A 14,391-nucleotide genomic window follows, 5' to 3' on the forward strand; every position below is an offset into this window, starting at 1 on the left:
ATTTTCCACAACAAGATACATGTAATTTGGGAGACGGCTCCTGTGGGAGAGCGTAGAGGAAATAATTGCGCAGCTGTGGAGGATGAGAACAGGACTCACTCCTCATAGTGTGTGTACGTGAACTGCAGTAAATCAATAGAGGATTAGTGGAGGATATTCAGGGTGGACTTTTAAGACACAAATGGTGCCAATATATGGACCTATGTTTTATCTAATTATCAATATGAGAGTAGCATTCATAACTTTAATTAATTCATGAGGAGCGGTGTGACCCCCAAACTGGGAGCCTCTGAAGCTTCTGTCCAGAAGAGCCCAGTCCTATAGGAACAACTGAGATCCAGCACGGAACCCTCAGACTTCCAGGACCAGAGCTGGAGGTAGACACAGCAGGAGTGAGGGAGATTTTATATGTATGTTTGTATATATATACAGAGAGAGAGAGAGAGAGAGACAGACAGAGAGAGAGACACAGAGAGAGAGAGAGAGAGAGAGATTGATATCTATCATCCTGCATAATAAGTAAAATGTGCTCAATATAGTGATTTTATATTGCAATAATATTAATATTAATAATAATAACAAATAGTCATATTTGTTTTCATATGGGTAGTCAAATAAAATCCATAATAATAGCTATACATGCTGCGTATATGCCATATAGGGATACATACACACATATTATTATTACATATATATGTTATATATGTTATTAGTTTTCTTTCAATTGCAGCATCTGTTCTGTTCCCTAAGATTAAATAAATGAATAAATAAATGAATAAATAACAAGGCGTGGACGATTTCAGCTTCCTCCTGCGCTCCAACACCTCCGACCACGTGACCAACAGGCGCACAAAGCCTTATAACCGCCCGCTCACACGCTCACACGCATTCACGCACTCACACACACGCACCGGCTGCCTGTCTGCTTCAGTGTAGTGGACATTGACAATATCTTTTTATATAGCTTTGTCAACAGCTGATGATTCCTCCTGAAAATCCTCTAAACAACAAGTGTAGCTGCTGGAGTTTTATTGGAGACACTGGGATTGACACCTGGGAGACAAAATCCCACTGGTGTACTCCCAGTTTAACTGCTTTTCTTCGCGTCGTGGATCGATGTCCGTATTGAGGAAATCAAGGTACGTCTATTATTTAATCATCACTACTTTTCACTCGGTTTCTCTGTTTGTATTTTTTGCCCTTGTTTTTCATTGGTTGTTGGCCCAGATTGTGTGTAAAGTGTTTGGTTGTCAACAGAGGAAACATGAGAGATATTTTAAAACTTAAACGTATTTCATCCTTCAGCTGTTTAATTGAGAGACATCACTGTTGTCATGAGTAAAATAACAGATCTTGTTCTAACCCCCCGCCCCAGTAAACAGTTAATTAATTAATTAATATCATAATTAAATGGATCATTGGACAGACCGTAGGTACTCTCTCTGTTTAGTTTCTCCCTTGATGCTTAATTATTCCAATGATTATTGAATTAAAAGCTTAATGCTTAATGACCTACTTTAATTAATAAGAAAGCCCTGGCTGTCCTACATACTTAATGCAGTGATTTCCCCGGAGGCTGCACAGGTTTGTCATCAACTGTTCACTTTCCCACTATTGTCTGGGATGCATCTGCTCTGGAGTCAGCTGGTTGATACACAGATTCCCCTCCTGTCTGCCAGCAACAGATCCATCCTCCACCGTATCTATCATCATTGAATATTAATGGATATCACAGTGATCTGATATATTTTTATATTTAAATATAACTCGGTGTGTTTATTTTGGACTGACGCCTTCATGGAAAGAGTTTTCATTTATTTATTTCCTTCTCCTTAGATGTCCCGTTGCTCGGCTCTAATGCTGTTTGACCACACACGTCTCCACTGAGCATCTCTGCAGCCACAGACCAGCCATGAAGTTGGCTCTGGGCAGGATAGCCGGCACCACCTTCAGCACGTTAACAACAGGTGTCCAGTATCTCGGCTCCAACGACGCTAGCTACGACGACCCCTCCCTCGACTCGACCCTGATCAAGAGCAGGTCCCACTTTGAGAAACCTCTCCCCGCCGCCATCGCCCACTCGCTCTCTGCACTTGTCCCTGGGAATAAGGAGGTCCTCTACAGAGGCCTCTCTCCCATCTTCCCCACCAACGTGTCAGACCTTTTGCTCGCCAATGGAACGTCTCTGGATAGCGGAGGAGCGCCACAGTGCGGCGAGGACTTTGCCGACAACATGGAGTGCTTTATGATTTTGACTCCTGGTCAGCAGCTCGCCGTCGCCATCTTGGCGCTCACCCTGGGCACGTTCACGGTGCTGGAGAACCTCATTGTGCTGTGCGTGATCCTGCACTCCCAGACGCTCCGGTCGCGGCCTTCCTACCACTTCATAGCCAGCCTGGCAGTGGCTGATCTGATAGGAAGCATCATTTTTGTCTACAGCTTCCTGGATTTCCATGTGCTCCACAGGAAGGACAGCCCCACTATCTTCCTCTTCAAGCTGGCCGGGGTCATCGCCTCCTTCACCGCCTCCGTAGGAAGTTTGTTTCTCACCGCAATCGACCGATACATATCCATCCACAGGCCCATGGCGTACAAGCGCATCGTCACAAAGACTAAAGCAGTCGTGGCCTTCAGTGTGATGTGGACGATCTCCATTGTCATCTCACTGCTGCCGCTGCTGGGCTGGAACTGCAAGCAACTCAACTCCGTCTGCTCGGACATCTTCCCCCTCATGGACCAGAGGTACCTGATGTTCTGGATCGGCATGACGAGCGTCTTGCTGCTGTTCATCATCTACGCCTACATGTTCATCCTCTGGAAGTCCCACCACCACGCCGTCCGCATGCTGAGCCGCAGCTCCCAGAGGAGTGTGATTGTCTACACGGCGGAGGGGACTAAGGTTCAGACAGCGAGGCCCGAGCAGGCCCGCATGGACCTCCGCCTGGCCAAAACCCTGGTCCTGATCCTGGTGGCCCTCATCATCTGCTGGGGCCCGCTGCTCGCCATCATGGTCTACGACCTCTTTGGGAAGGTGAACGACTTCATCAAGACCGTGTTTGCCTTTTGCAGCATGCTGTGCCTGCTCAACTCCACCATCAACCCTGTGATCTACGCCATGAGGAGCAAGGACCTGCGCAGGGCCTTCCTCAACATCTGCCATATGTGCCGGGGAGCGACGCAGCCCCTGGACAGCAGCGCTGAGAGCGACTGGAACACCAGGAGTGTGAGAGGAACAGCAGGCGGGGCAGGGAAAGGCGGAAACACCCAAGTGAAAGTAGCCCGGGTTACTGTTTCTGGAGTGACTGAGCCTCACACTGCAGAGGCCGTTTGAGAGACCCTCCAGTGCACGGCTCTGTGACTGTGAAATGTGCCAAAACACGAGAAACAGACTTTAGATCTGTGATATTAACACAACACTGTTCTCCTCCGTCTTTACTAGCAAGACATGGTTTGTAAGGTCGCACAAGTCTGAGAAAAAGGCCAACTTGATCGTTTCATTCAGGAAATAATACAGTCGTATTCCCGACAACATGTTTTGTCATCTTCACTGTAGTTTCACTTTCTTTTACAGATTTCAACTTAAAGCTAGAACTTGTATTTTCATTTTTGTACTTTCGCAGCAATATTGTGGCAGTAATGCAAACTGAAACTGTGTCCACCCTCATGCAAGGTGTCAGTTTTTGAACGATAGCTTGTAACAAAGTAAGATTAGCATGTCATTAGTGATTTGAAATCAACTACTGATGATTTTGTGAGACCATGCTATTGTGAAATTTAGCATTCTATTGAGTTTTACGTTTTATTTATTTTCTTTACTGTGCTTAGCAGGGCAAACATATGGAGTCACACTTTGAAATGTAAATTTATTTTTGATCAAAACAGAACTTCAGTCAGCAGTGATTTGGGAATGTTACATAGATGCTTACTACTCGTGCTTATAAAACAGTTAGCAAATTGTTTCTTCTTCTGAGGCGTCCATTGTGCCATTGTGTTCCTTAAAGCTGTGTATAAGCCAAAACATGATTTCCATGAATATATTTGTCTATTTTTCATCATAAGTGTTTTGAACATACCTGGATCTTTTCAATAAAAAATTGGAAAAATGACAAACCAGCACATCAGCGCCTGCAGCTGATTTCATTTATAAGAGATGTGTATTTCTTTCTCGTCAAGTTTTAAAAGTGTGTGTGTGTGTGTGTGTAAATGTGACCCCAGATCAAGGCTCTGGTTTTACTGACCGGGTTATTAATAATTCAGCTAGAGAGTACTTCTCTATTTTGTGGGAAACATGGCAGCAACATCATCGTATATGAACGTAGGTTTCACATCATATTTTCGGTTGGTTTCATTTTGCTTGGGGGGGATTTGAGCAGGATGGAGCCAAGTTATATGTACTTCATGGACATGATTTTACTCTCGTAACGTTTTAAACACGTTTTAAAACGTAAATTGACAAGTGAACATCATTTGATGATTTATATAAGTATAGGATGAAATAGTCGGTATATTGAGCTTTCCCCAACAAAAAATTCAAATAAACTTAAGGTGAGTTACAGTTCTGGATGTAGCCGGATTAGGTGCAATTCATCTGCATTTTTTGTTTTTAAGCCTCAAATAATATAAATGCATATTTTTAAATTTACAAAAATCTTGACAACTTTAGGGCCATTTAAATATAAGTTGAAATATATGCAAATTGAGTTTTAGCTCAACAATGAGGCCATATTTAAATGAACACAGTTTTGTTATGGGTTCGATATTTCTTGAGGTGAGTTATAGGCAGGATGTTGCTGATACCTTTTACATCATTTTGGACCTTAAAATAATAAAAATATTTGATAATAATATAATAAAACAACTTCACATGATTTTGAGTCATAAATCCAGATATACTAGTTCAGCTGTATAACATGTGTGACACTGCCCTCCTGTGGGGATAATGACACATCATTATTTTTATTTTTTTATTCCCAATGTATCGATCCTGTTGAAAGCAAATAATTCAACTGTTGTAAATAAATAAGTATAATGAACTAAACAAAAATGGTGAAATTCCCAATCTCTATGACGACATGAAACTCTCTCTGCATGGCCCAGAGTGCACCGGGGCGCCTTTCACACGTGACGTCACGGAGCGGAGAAGCCGACAGCCTCGTATGAAAAACAAGCAGCAGGAGTTGTGTTAGCTCGCCCCGCTATCTCCAGCTAGCCCCGCTATCTATCAGCCAACTGTCGGCCCGCAGCTGGCGGCTCCTCGCTGCAACTTTTGGGACGCAACTTTCAAAACAAGCCGATAGCCGGCCGCCGTGTGACGGAACAGTTCCCCCTCCAGCGACAGGTAAGAAGCGGCTTCATTCCAAACGTGCACCGCGGCGCAGGGTCCGAGCGGCGGCGGTCAGAGCTAACGTTAGCTTTGTTTTCTTTTTGATTGTTGGCTAGCGAGCGCGGCTAGCGTTAGCCCGCTAGCAGACATCTAAAGCCGGAGCTGCGCAGTATCCCTGGCGTGCGCTCCCCCGCGAAACGATCTGACCCCGGCGGGACAATTCACGTTGGAGCTGGCTCAACACAATACAGAAGAGCCGCGGCTATCGGCTCGGCGAGATCACTCGTGTCGTCACTTCATTATTGTCTTGTTTCGGTATTTTTGCACCCCCCTCTTTCCTCCCCCCTCCTCCTCCTCCTCCCTTTAACAAACTAAAGTCATGGCGTGTGGAGCCACCCTGAAGAGGACCATGGATTTCGACCCACTGATGAGTCCCGCTTCCCCCAAACGACGAAGATGCATCCCCGTGGCCCCGTCGTCCTCGTCCCCTAGGAAGTATCTTAGCATGGAGCCCTCGCCATTTGGGGAGTCATCGTCCAGACTTAGTGCAGGTATGGTGCTGGCCTGCTGGCTGAGAGGCATTAGCAACATGTTGAGCCTCACCACATCTAACCAGAAAGCAGCTATGCTCCTCTGTGTTAATGTGAATCCTCCATTGTCTTTACTGATGGACTTGTGTTGGTGATTGTGTCCGTTTGTCCTTCCAGAACAAATCCTCAACAGCATCAAGCAGGAGTACAAACGCATTCAAAAGAGGAAGCATCTAGATGGAGGCTGCCAACAGTCGGAGTGCTGCTATTCTCCAGAGTCCCCACCCCAGTCGTCTACTATGAATGTGTCCAGCATGCCAGGTTAGCTGGTTTGACACCATGCCTATTGCTGACATGGTCACTGTGACATGTATTGACTCAATCACAACTGCTACGCACAAAGTGATTCTTATGTCTTTGCTCCATCTGTGCAGGAACGTCCTCCGGAGGTGTTTCTCCCACTAGAAAAGAACAGCCGTTATTCACCCTCAGACAAGTTGGAATGATCTGTGAACGCCTGCTGAAAGAAAGGGAAGAGAAGGTGCGGGAAGAATACGAGGAGACCCTGACCTCGAAACTGGCAGGTTTGTACATTCAGAGTAAGAATACAGAAATAGAAACCCGGTTTATAAGGGAACACACTTAGTTTTACTTCCTCATAGTTAAGTTAAGGGATGTTAATTAAGTTTTTCATAAAGACATTAATAACAGGATCACTTCCTCTGTCTCCTACACGTGCTACGGAGCTCCTGAGGGGAGTTAATTTAAAATATCATGTAGTCACAGATGTAAGTAAACAAAATTGATTGTGAAGAGTGATTGGTGATCTGGGCTGTTTTTAGATTAGTTTCTGAGAAATTGTCAAGATTGATCACATTTCAATAATAGAAGTTGGGTTGGATACTTAACATGTTGATTTCTTGTGGATTTCAGAACAATATGACACCTTTGTGAAGTTCACACACGATCAGTTAATGCGACGATTCGGGGAGCAACCTGCGAGCTGTGAGTAGTTTTCATTACATCAGTGTTAACACCCTTGTGTTTCATGGAATGACTTAACTTGACAAAGTGTTAGATCTCAGTGTGAGCTCTGCCTTTTTAAAGTTTTAAAGTAACGAGTGTGGTTTTTTCTGTGTTTTTGTTTCATCTCCATCTGCTCCAGATGTTTCCTGAGTGGGACACAGACACGTCTGCAAGACAGCCTCCTCTTGCTGCCAGCTGTCATGTGATATTTCAAGAAAGAAAGAAAAAATGCTCATCATTGTAAGAGATTCAGTTTAGCTAGTTTAAATCAAACTTTTCTTACTGTGCCATATTTCTGTCTTTGGGCAAAGGTTTATATGAAGCTGTTGTTACCACTCTGTTGTAAGCAACTAGGTCCTAATGTAACTGAATGGACCCTATCTCTACCAGTGGCCTATGTTCCTCCTGCTGTACGTATCTACAGTTATCTCACTTTTGTAATGATTCCCAGCATTCCAGGCTTTGTCACTTGTTTCTCTTTGTTACATGTAAATACGATAAAGCAGCGCAGAGTTTAAAACAAGGTTTGCTGGTCAATCTGAAAGGAAGTGGAAGAAACACAGCTGAACAGGGAGAATGTTTGCAGTTCGTCCTCTGTTCATCGCTTTTTAAATTGAGAATAACGTGGGCAAGTTTCTTTTTTTTTCCTCTCCCTACCAGTGTTTTATTTATTTTGACTTTTGTTTTGCTGGTATCATTTTGAAACCAATGTACTTATTGGGGAAAAAACAATAAATCTTTTAAGAGTTCAGAGTCGTATTTGTGCATGACAGACAAAAACCTCGTCCCCTCATGTAACTGCATTGTATGAAAAAACTCACTGATCGCAAATCTCAGTTTTACAATTAACTGCTCACTCTAAACATGTATCTAAGCTGTGCTTCCTGTAAAATGAGGAAATGCTGAATTCAGATTTCCTCTAGTATGATGGAGTATTGTGGCCACTTGAAGATGGAAAAGTGGGGCTTAGAAGTTGGCATTTTCAAATAAAATGGAATTACATTCCCCTTTCTGGAATACAGCACCAGATATTACAGATCTGCATCCTGAGATATAAAGTAGTATTTTCTTAGTTTGTTCTCTCAAAGTTATTAATACAAGTATTCATAGCCATTCGCTACATATCTTTTATTAGCAAAACAAACATTAACAAATATAGATCCAACTTCCACTTGATAAGCGCCACAGTAAACGGAGACGCTCAGGTCTTTTCTTCCGGTGGTCAGCAGCCCCCCCAGGTGAGTCGAGCCACATGGTCCGTCTTCTGCTTGGTGGATTTAATGAAGCCCAGAAACTCGAGTTCCGATACGGCTTGGATGAAACGAGCGCTGGAGACGAAGATAAGGAACAAAGGTTTCTGAAAAGTGGACTAAACTACAGCCAGTGTCGATCAATCCTGAACTACTACATGTAGCAACATGTGCAAATGTTATTGACAGTTACCTAAGTGTATGTCTTCATCACAGCCACTGTTTACAATTTATAGTTTGCACCGACACAACAAGACTCCTTAAGTCTTGGTTATGTCATTTGACCGTTTGCCTTATGTTCATTTCACCCAACGACTTAAACATAAAGCAAGTATGACAATAGAAGAAACATGATGGAAGGATACTGTTTGACTTGATCCACTTTCCCAAAATCTTCAGAATCTGGATCGTTACCCTCCGCTCCAGAAACCACGGTGGCGTAAGCCTGAAAACAAACAAACACGTTCATGCACGTGTCCAAAGTCTTATCTTCAGATCAATAAGGTGACATCAGTTGTTAGGATCAATTGAGACAGAAAGGTAAGGTTGAAGGGTTACAAATATTTATATTTTTCTTTACAGAGGCTTGTTGCCCTGTTAACAAGTTAGGTTACTTGTAAATCAGCTTAATAAATAATGATTTAAAATACAAACTCACTTCTAGCCAATCAAAGAGGTTGATGAGTCTGCCGCACTCCAGGTGCAGCTTGTAAGCGATGCAGATATCAGGAGCAGCATTAGAGACCGACCCGTCCTCGGTCTTCAGGCTGTCATTCTGAAAGGAAAGTCAAGAGTTAAGATGACTTGACATTTTGAGGTTTTCCCAAAGCATGTATCACACACACAAACATATAAAACTATTTTTGGGAGTTAGCTTCAGTCCTGCATGTGTAACCTCCAGTCACCCCTCTTGAGCTGTACCTGGATGTAGTAGTAGGGGGTGTTGAGAGCAGCCTGAATGGAGGTGCGAGGTGTAGCGTTGAGGTGGCGTCTCACTGTGGCAGACGAGCTGTAGTAGCAGACTTCGTTCAGGGTCTGAGACTCTGGGGGAGACAGGTGACTCCTGGGTGGGAGAGAGATGTTTGGAATATCATTATTTTATCGTATTGAATTCAATTAAACTTAAAGTGGAGCAGGTAACTGATCTGTCTTACTTCACTAGGCCATCGATAAAATCAATGGCTTCATTGCGTAGAACCTCAAACGGACTGAGTTTCTTGGATCTCCGAGACTCATTCAGCTCCAGCAGCGTCTGGAAAACACGACAATGTCCAGTTTATTTATGCAAGTATGAATGACATCACTGGAGTGGGGAATCTTTTCACAGAAAACTCGTCAAGTTGACATGTTCCCTTAAAAATCCAGATGAGTTACCTTCTGCAGCTGGAAGAGATCTGTTTTCTTTTGAAGGTTTTTCACTGGAGACGTGAAGCTCTCTTCCACATCAGGGACAGATTCAACAGCTGCCTTCGCTGCTGCCAAGATGAAAACGAAAGACAAGAATGAGCAAGTAGGGACATACTATTTCCGTTGCCTATTTCATTAACTTTAATAATGAATTGAGAAAAGATGCAACCATATTTTTATACTTACTGTCCAACTGCTTGAATTTGATGAGCATCTCCTCAAGCTGGTTAAGAGCGTTCTTCATCTTCTTTGACTTGACCTGCTGCAGAATCTCAGCACACCTCTGAAGCAGCATGACCAGCTCTTCTTTCGCCAGCATCCTGGGAGGAAAACCCACAGGAAGTTTATGACTGAACGGTACTTGGGATTCAGACCTGGGATGCTGTGGTTTGATCAGGGGAGCGACAGACTCATTTTACCAAACATTAATCTGTCCACCAGGAGGTGCAATAAACACAACATATCAAAAAATAGAGCATCTTAAAACAGTAGGCAGGAATTTATGTGACTACAGTTACTGTGTTTTATATTTTTTATGTCTGACTTCTATTTGTTGGTAACATACATATTATTTATGGAAGCTTACTTCAGAAGCTTCATGGCCGACTGGTAATCTTCATTCTCCCACACGTTCTTCTCGAGGCAAATTAAATGGAGCTCCCTGATCTGCAGCACAAAGACCACTTCAGTAAAAAAAATCCCACACCAGCACAGCAACAGAACAAAACGTGGTTATAGTCAAATTAGCTGGTTCAAAAGTATTTTTTTAAAATTTTGTTTTATACAAAGAGCTCAGAGTTCATGCCTGTTTCCCGAGAGGGTAGCGAGGTAATGACGAGGCCAGCGTGTGGAGGCATCTCAGGACGGGGTAGTAGTTCTTGTGGTATTTGCGAAGGTCTTTTATCAGCCTCTGACACACATCCTGAAAACAGAGGGTCAGCTGAGGTGTTATATTGGGGCCAGATATCTGCATTATTCTTGGCTAGTGCCTCAGGAGGAGAGAAAATACAAAGAATGTACCTTTAAATAACCATCGTCCTTCAACAGACGAACCTGCTCCTCAGTTTCCTGCCTCTCTACATACCTGGGAAAAAAGGTTAAGTCTGTTTTACATTTGAAAAGGTGAAAAGCAAACCATTAAACAAACAAAACAATATTTAAACTTTATTACATCACGATAGAATTTGAAGTTATCCAGAGTGTTCACAAAATTCAAAAGCAATTTTGTTATTGAAACGTTTTCAATTCTACATAGAAATAAAGAAATAAATCTTTGGACCCAGGTGAAATACAAATTGGGTTTGTACCTCTTGAACGACGGCAGCTGTCTGATCCTCTCCAGGTCGCGGACACTGAGCTGTGTCACGTTCAGAAGAGCCTCCTTCTTCGCACAGCACAAAACGCTCAGAGGCTGCGAGTGAAAGTGCTCCAGCAGAGCCAGCTGCACAAAGTCACACACACACACACACACAAGGCACTTCTGAGTCAGATCTTCAGACAAGGCGACAAAAGCAGAGGGAAGACTGATAAAGCATTTAGGAGCATCTCTGTACCTGAACCCCCTTGATGAAGTTTCTCACTGAGAAATCGTGGTAGAGGAAAATGCTGATCAGCACCTGCATCACTTTGCCATTGAGCTTAAACGGGAACTGATGTGTCAGGATAAACTGGAAGTAGACAAGACAAAAAATACATAATTTAATAAACTTCTAAATCAAACGATGATGTGTTTATTAAAACATTTGAAAAAACGGTCCTGTAGGGGGACACGAAAAATTTGCAGTAAAAAGCAACCAAGGAAAAATATATACAATCTTAAATATTATTATACCTTTGTTACACATGCTTGAAAAAAGGCCACAGGGTTTATCACAGGGCTGTTAAGGATTTCTTCATATTTACATCATATTGGAGCGTTGTGTTGAAGAAGCTGAGCTGAGCTGCAAGTTCTGCTGGTTGATCAACGTTCTGACCCTCAGGGGAAATCATACCTTGTCTATGACTGTGGCCAGATGCTGGGTGCAGGACAGGGACTGGAAGAGCTCTATGCACAGCAGGGAGGACACAGAGTGAGGCAACATGTGCTGGATGGTGCTGGGTGACGTGGCGATGCCGAAGATGAACATCAGCGGCAGACGTTCGATGTACAGACTGCGGAGTAGAGACAAGAGTCGACTTAATGAAGATTCTTCAGGCGGCTGTAAAAGCAGATTTGTTTAGGAACTTAATAAAACGATGATCAAATCGCATATAAAGAATTGGTTCAACTCAGGAGTTCATGGTTACCTGCAGATGAGGATGAAGGATTGAAGAACCCTTGGATTGAAAGCCTCCAAGTCTTTAAAAATAATTACGACAGGAGGCTGTTGTTGCTCATCTTTGGCTGGAGAACTTCGCTTCTTTCCAGGAGTACCACCGCTGGATTTCTGACATAGACATAAACATGTATTTTTAAAATATCAGCTGAAAAAATTTAATTTCATCAAGCTACACCTTCCATTCTCACCTTTCTTTTTGTGTTGTACCAGTCGCACAGTGTACCGAGGGAGCAGTGGGCGCCCTTGAGGAGCGGAGCACTCGTCTGCTCAGCCTCCTCCTCTTCCTCATCATCATCCACGGCCACATCTGTGCCTGTTAACTTCTCCAGCACCCTCTTCATCAAATGCTTCAATGCTGAAATGATGAAGCAGAAATATAAACTTGAAAGCTCGAACTGAGAGGCTTTCAGTAGAGGCCCAACAGTCCGCTTAAAATCAACAAATCTGAACTAAATCAAACGCACTCATAGATATCAGTCCCCTGAATATGCCTGATTCTTTCACCAAGATCTATTTATTATTTCCTGGGAAAATGGGGAAAATGTCAAAAACACCACATCTCACAATTTTAAATAAAGTGGATTCCTGGATCTGCTCCTATGACCCGGATCTGCATCAAAAAAATGTACGGATTCTTCCCTGACACTCACCACATCCATCCAAAGGGTTTCATGGAAATCTGTGTAATTTTTATTGTGTAATAAAGCTTTCAAACAAACAAACCAAGCAACAAACAAACAAGATATATTTGTTTTGATATCTCTTGGCGGAGATATCAAAACAAACAGTTTCTTAGTTTCTTAAATGGAGGCTCTTACTTCCACACTCCTTGGCCTGGACCGAGGCCACATGAGGGGTGACAGACTGCTGGAGCTGCTCCGACAGACTCTGGAAGGTCATGTCATGATCTGGGACGTTCACACCTGCAGAGGGCAAGGTAGGACAAGCGAGTCAGGCTAAATGTATTAAGCCCTCAAAAGGCAAAGTGAAAGGATGATGAATATAGAGTCAGCAAACGTCTGTGTACCAAGGACTAGAGCTGCAGTGGGTATCTCACTGGCTCTCATCTTCGACGCCCAGTCACTGTGTTGACGAGTGGAAGAGCATTTCCTGGTTAGGTCCAACAAACTGTCCAGGACTTTCCTGTTGAGCTCATCCTGTAAGACCTTACGTGCAGGAAAAGAAAATATGGTGAATATAGTCTTCTTACTTTAATGCACTTAGTGGATACAGCAGTTTGTTCAAAATCTGTTGAACAGTGCAAAGGGTTTGAAAATGTATCTTGTTGTTCTTCTAAAGGGACCCAGTGGTAATGTGATGATGATATATTTTACCTCTGTGTCTGTTTTGATTCGCTCCCACAGAAGCTGACAGAGCTTGAATCGTACTTCACTGTTTTCAGCACCTTCACAGCCGTCAGTGAAATGGTCCTCTGAGGAGGAAACAAGGCAGAGAATAAGTTTTTATTAAGTATAAGAGTTATTTGTCAGATGTAAGATAACATAGATTCAGTGGTATATTGAAAAGAAAACCATTGTACGTTAAATATAATGCATATAAATAAAATCCAGCTCGATATCAAATATTATACTATTCTTTTTATTAAGACGATAAGGAAAAATAAATCAGAGTTCAATATAAATCAAATTAATATTATTACAATACTACTATATGAAGATAAACCAAACATTAAATAAAATATAGAGCTCAATATAAATAAAATAAATATGAGATACAATACTAAGATATGAAGATACAAAGAGAACATAGAATAAATACATCAATATAAATCAAATCAAATAGAAAACTATTGAGTGAGAGGATGTGAGTGACATGTGAACATACAAGTTATGATTATTACAGTCACGTGTCACGTGGCAGCTTTAAACAAACGACACGTTCTTCTCGATCTGAGCAGAACTCACCTAAACTCAGCTGCTTCTTCTTCTTCTTCGCACTTGGTTTGAAAACAAAACAGCCCTGAAACGTCAGCGGCCATAACGTGAGTCAACAGCAACAACAACACACAGAGGAACTTTGACGCCATGTTTACGTGACTTGTAACTTCAGAATGGGACTTTACCTTCGACACAGATGAAGTCGACATGTCAGGACAGTTTTATATCAGAGTTCAACGCTGGAAGTTGAGTGGAAAGAAAATGTGGATTTAAAATGACGGCAGCTACCACCTCCCGCCAACGTGACGTAGCCGGAAGAGGCTTTGTTCAGCTGTAGACGTCTGTTCCGCTGTGTTCACAAGTTTGTCGTCGTCCTAAATTCTTAAGTCGTTGCTCATGATAAAGTAAAGTTACGGTCATACCCATGTTTCAAAAATATAAACTGACATGTGACCGTGAGCCTTTTGTTAAATTAAGTAGAATCTCTGTAGTTTTAGACGCTGTAGTTTGTTTCTGTTTAACATTGATGTTCTTGAACACCCTCCTTGTAGCGGTCTCACTCATATCCTTAGATGGCAGAAAAATTTTAATATGATACTCACACATTGCTTCTAATATATTTATATTAATACATTCATA

At 42.5% G+C, this 14,391-nt stretch overlaps 3 protein-coding genes across 4 annotated transcripts; 2 read left to right on the forward strand and 1 right to left on the reverse strand.

The window, feature by feature from the left end:
* The first annotated feature begins 900 nt into the window (after positions 1–900).
* On the forward strand, positions 901–4,069 carry LOC128451191 (cannabinoid receptor type 1B). The gene is made up of 2 exons (XM_053434977.1): positions 901–1,139; positions 1,837–4,069. The coding sequence occupies exon 2, from the start codon at positions 1,913–1,915 to the stop codon at positions 3,329–3,331; it is 1,419 nt and encodes a 472-aa protein (XP_053290952.1). The 5' UTR covers positions 901–1,139; positions 1,837–1,912; the 3' UTR covers positions 3,332–4,069.
* Positions 4,070–5,119: 1,050 nt separating this feature from the next.
* On the forward strand, positions 5,120–7,628 carry LOC128450691 (akirin-2). The gene is made up of 6 exons (XM_053434290.1): positions 5,120–5,338; positions 5,701–5,874; positions 6,031–6,174; positions 6,288–6,437; positions 6,787–6,858; positions 7,019–7,628. The coding sequence occupies exons 2-6, from the start codon at positions 5,703–5,705 to the stop codon at positions 7,027–7,029; spliced, it is 549 nt and encodes a 182-aa protein (XP_053290265.1). The 5' UTR covers positions 5,120–5,338; positions 5,701–5,702; the 3' UTR covers positions 7,030–7,628.
* Positions 7,629–7,992: 364 nt separating this feature from the next.
* On the reverse strand, positions 7,993–14,063 carry orc3 (origin recognition complex, subunit 3). 2 transcript variants are annotated; one of them, XM_053434363.1, is made up of 20 exons: positions 13,938–14,063; positions 13,780–13,834; positions 13,189–13,286; positions 12,882–13,020; positions 12,673–12,777; positions 12,043–12,209; positions 11,823–11,962; positions 11,528–11,687; positions 11,090–11,203; positions 10,844–10,977; positions 10,557–10,620; positions 10,342–10,458; positions 10,123–10,202; positions 9,723–9,856; positions 9,504–9,601; positions 9,284–9,381; positions 9,051–9,192; positions 8,788–8,904; positions 8,495–8,574; positions 7,993–8,207 (listed from the first exon to the last, which is right to left on the reverse strand). In XM_053434363.1, the coding sequence occupies exons 1-20, from the start codon at positions 13,959–13,961 to the stop codon at positions 8,102–8,104; spliced, it is 2,172 nt and encodes a 723-aa protein (XP_053290338.1). In that variant the 5' UTR covers positions 13,962–14,063; the 3' UTR covers positions 7,993–8,101. The 2 variants fall into 2 exon arrangements, with proteins under 2 accessions (XP_053290338.1, XP_053290337.1); XM_053434362.1 differs by having other exon boundaries at positions 9,504–9,604.
* Positions 14,064–14,391: the final 328 nt, after the last annotated feature.

The sequence above is a fragment of the Pleuronectes platessa genome, chromosome 11, assembly GCF_947347685.1.
Source record: "Pleuronectes platessa chromosome 11, fPlePla1.1, whole genome shotgun sequence".
In the NCBI taxonomy this organism is placed as follows: Eukaryota; Metazoa; Chordata; class Actinopteri; order Pleuronectiformes; family Pleuronectidae; genus Pleuronectes; species Pleuronectes platessa.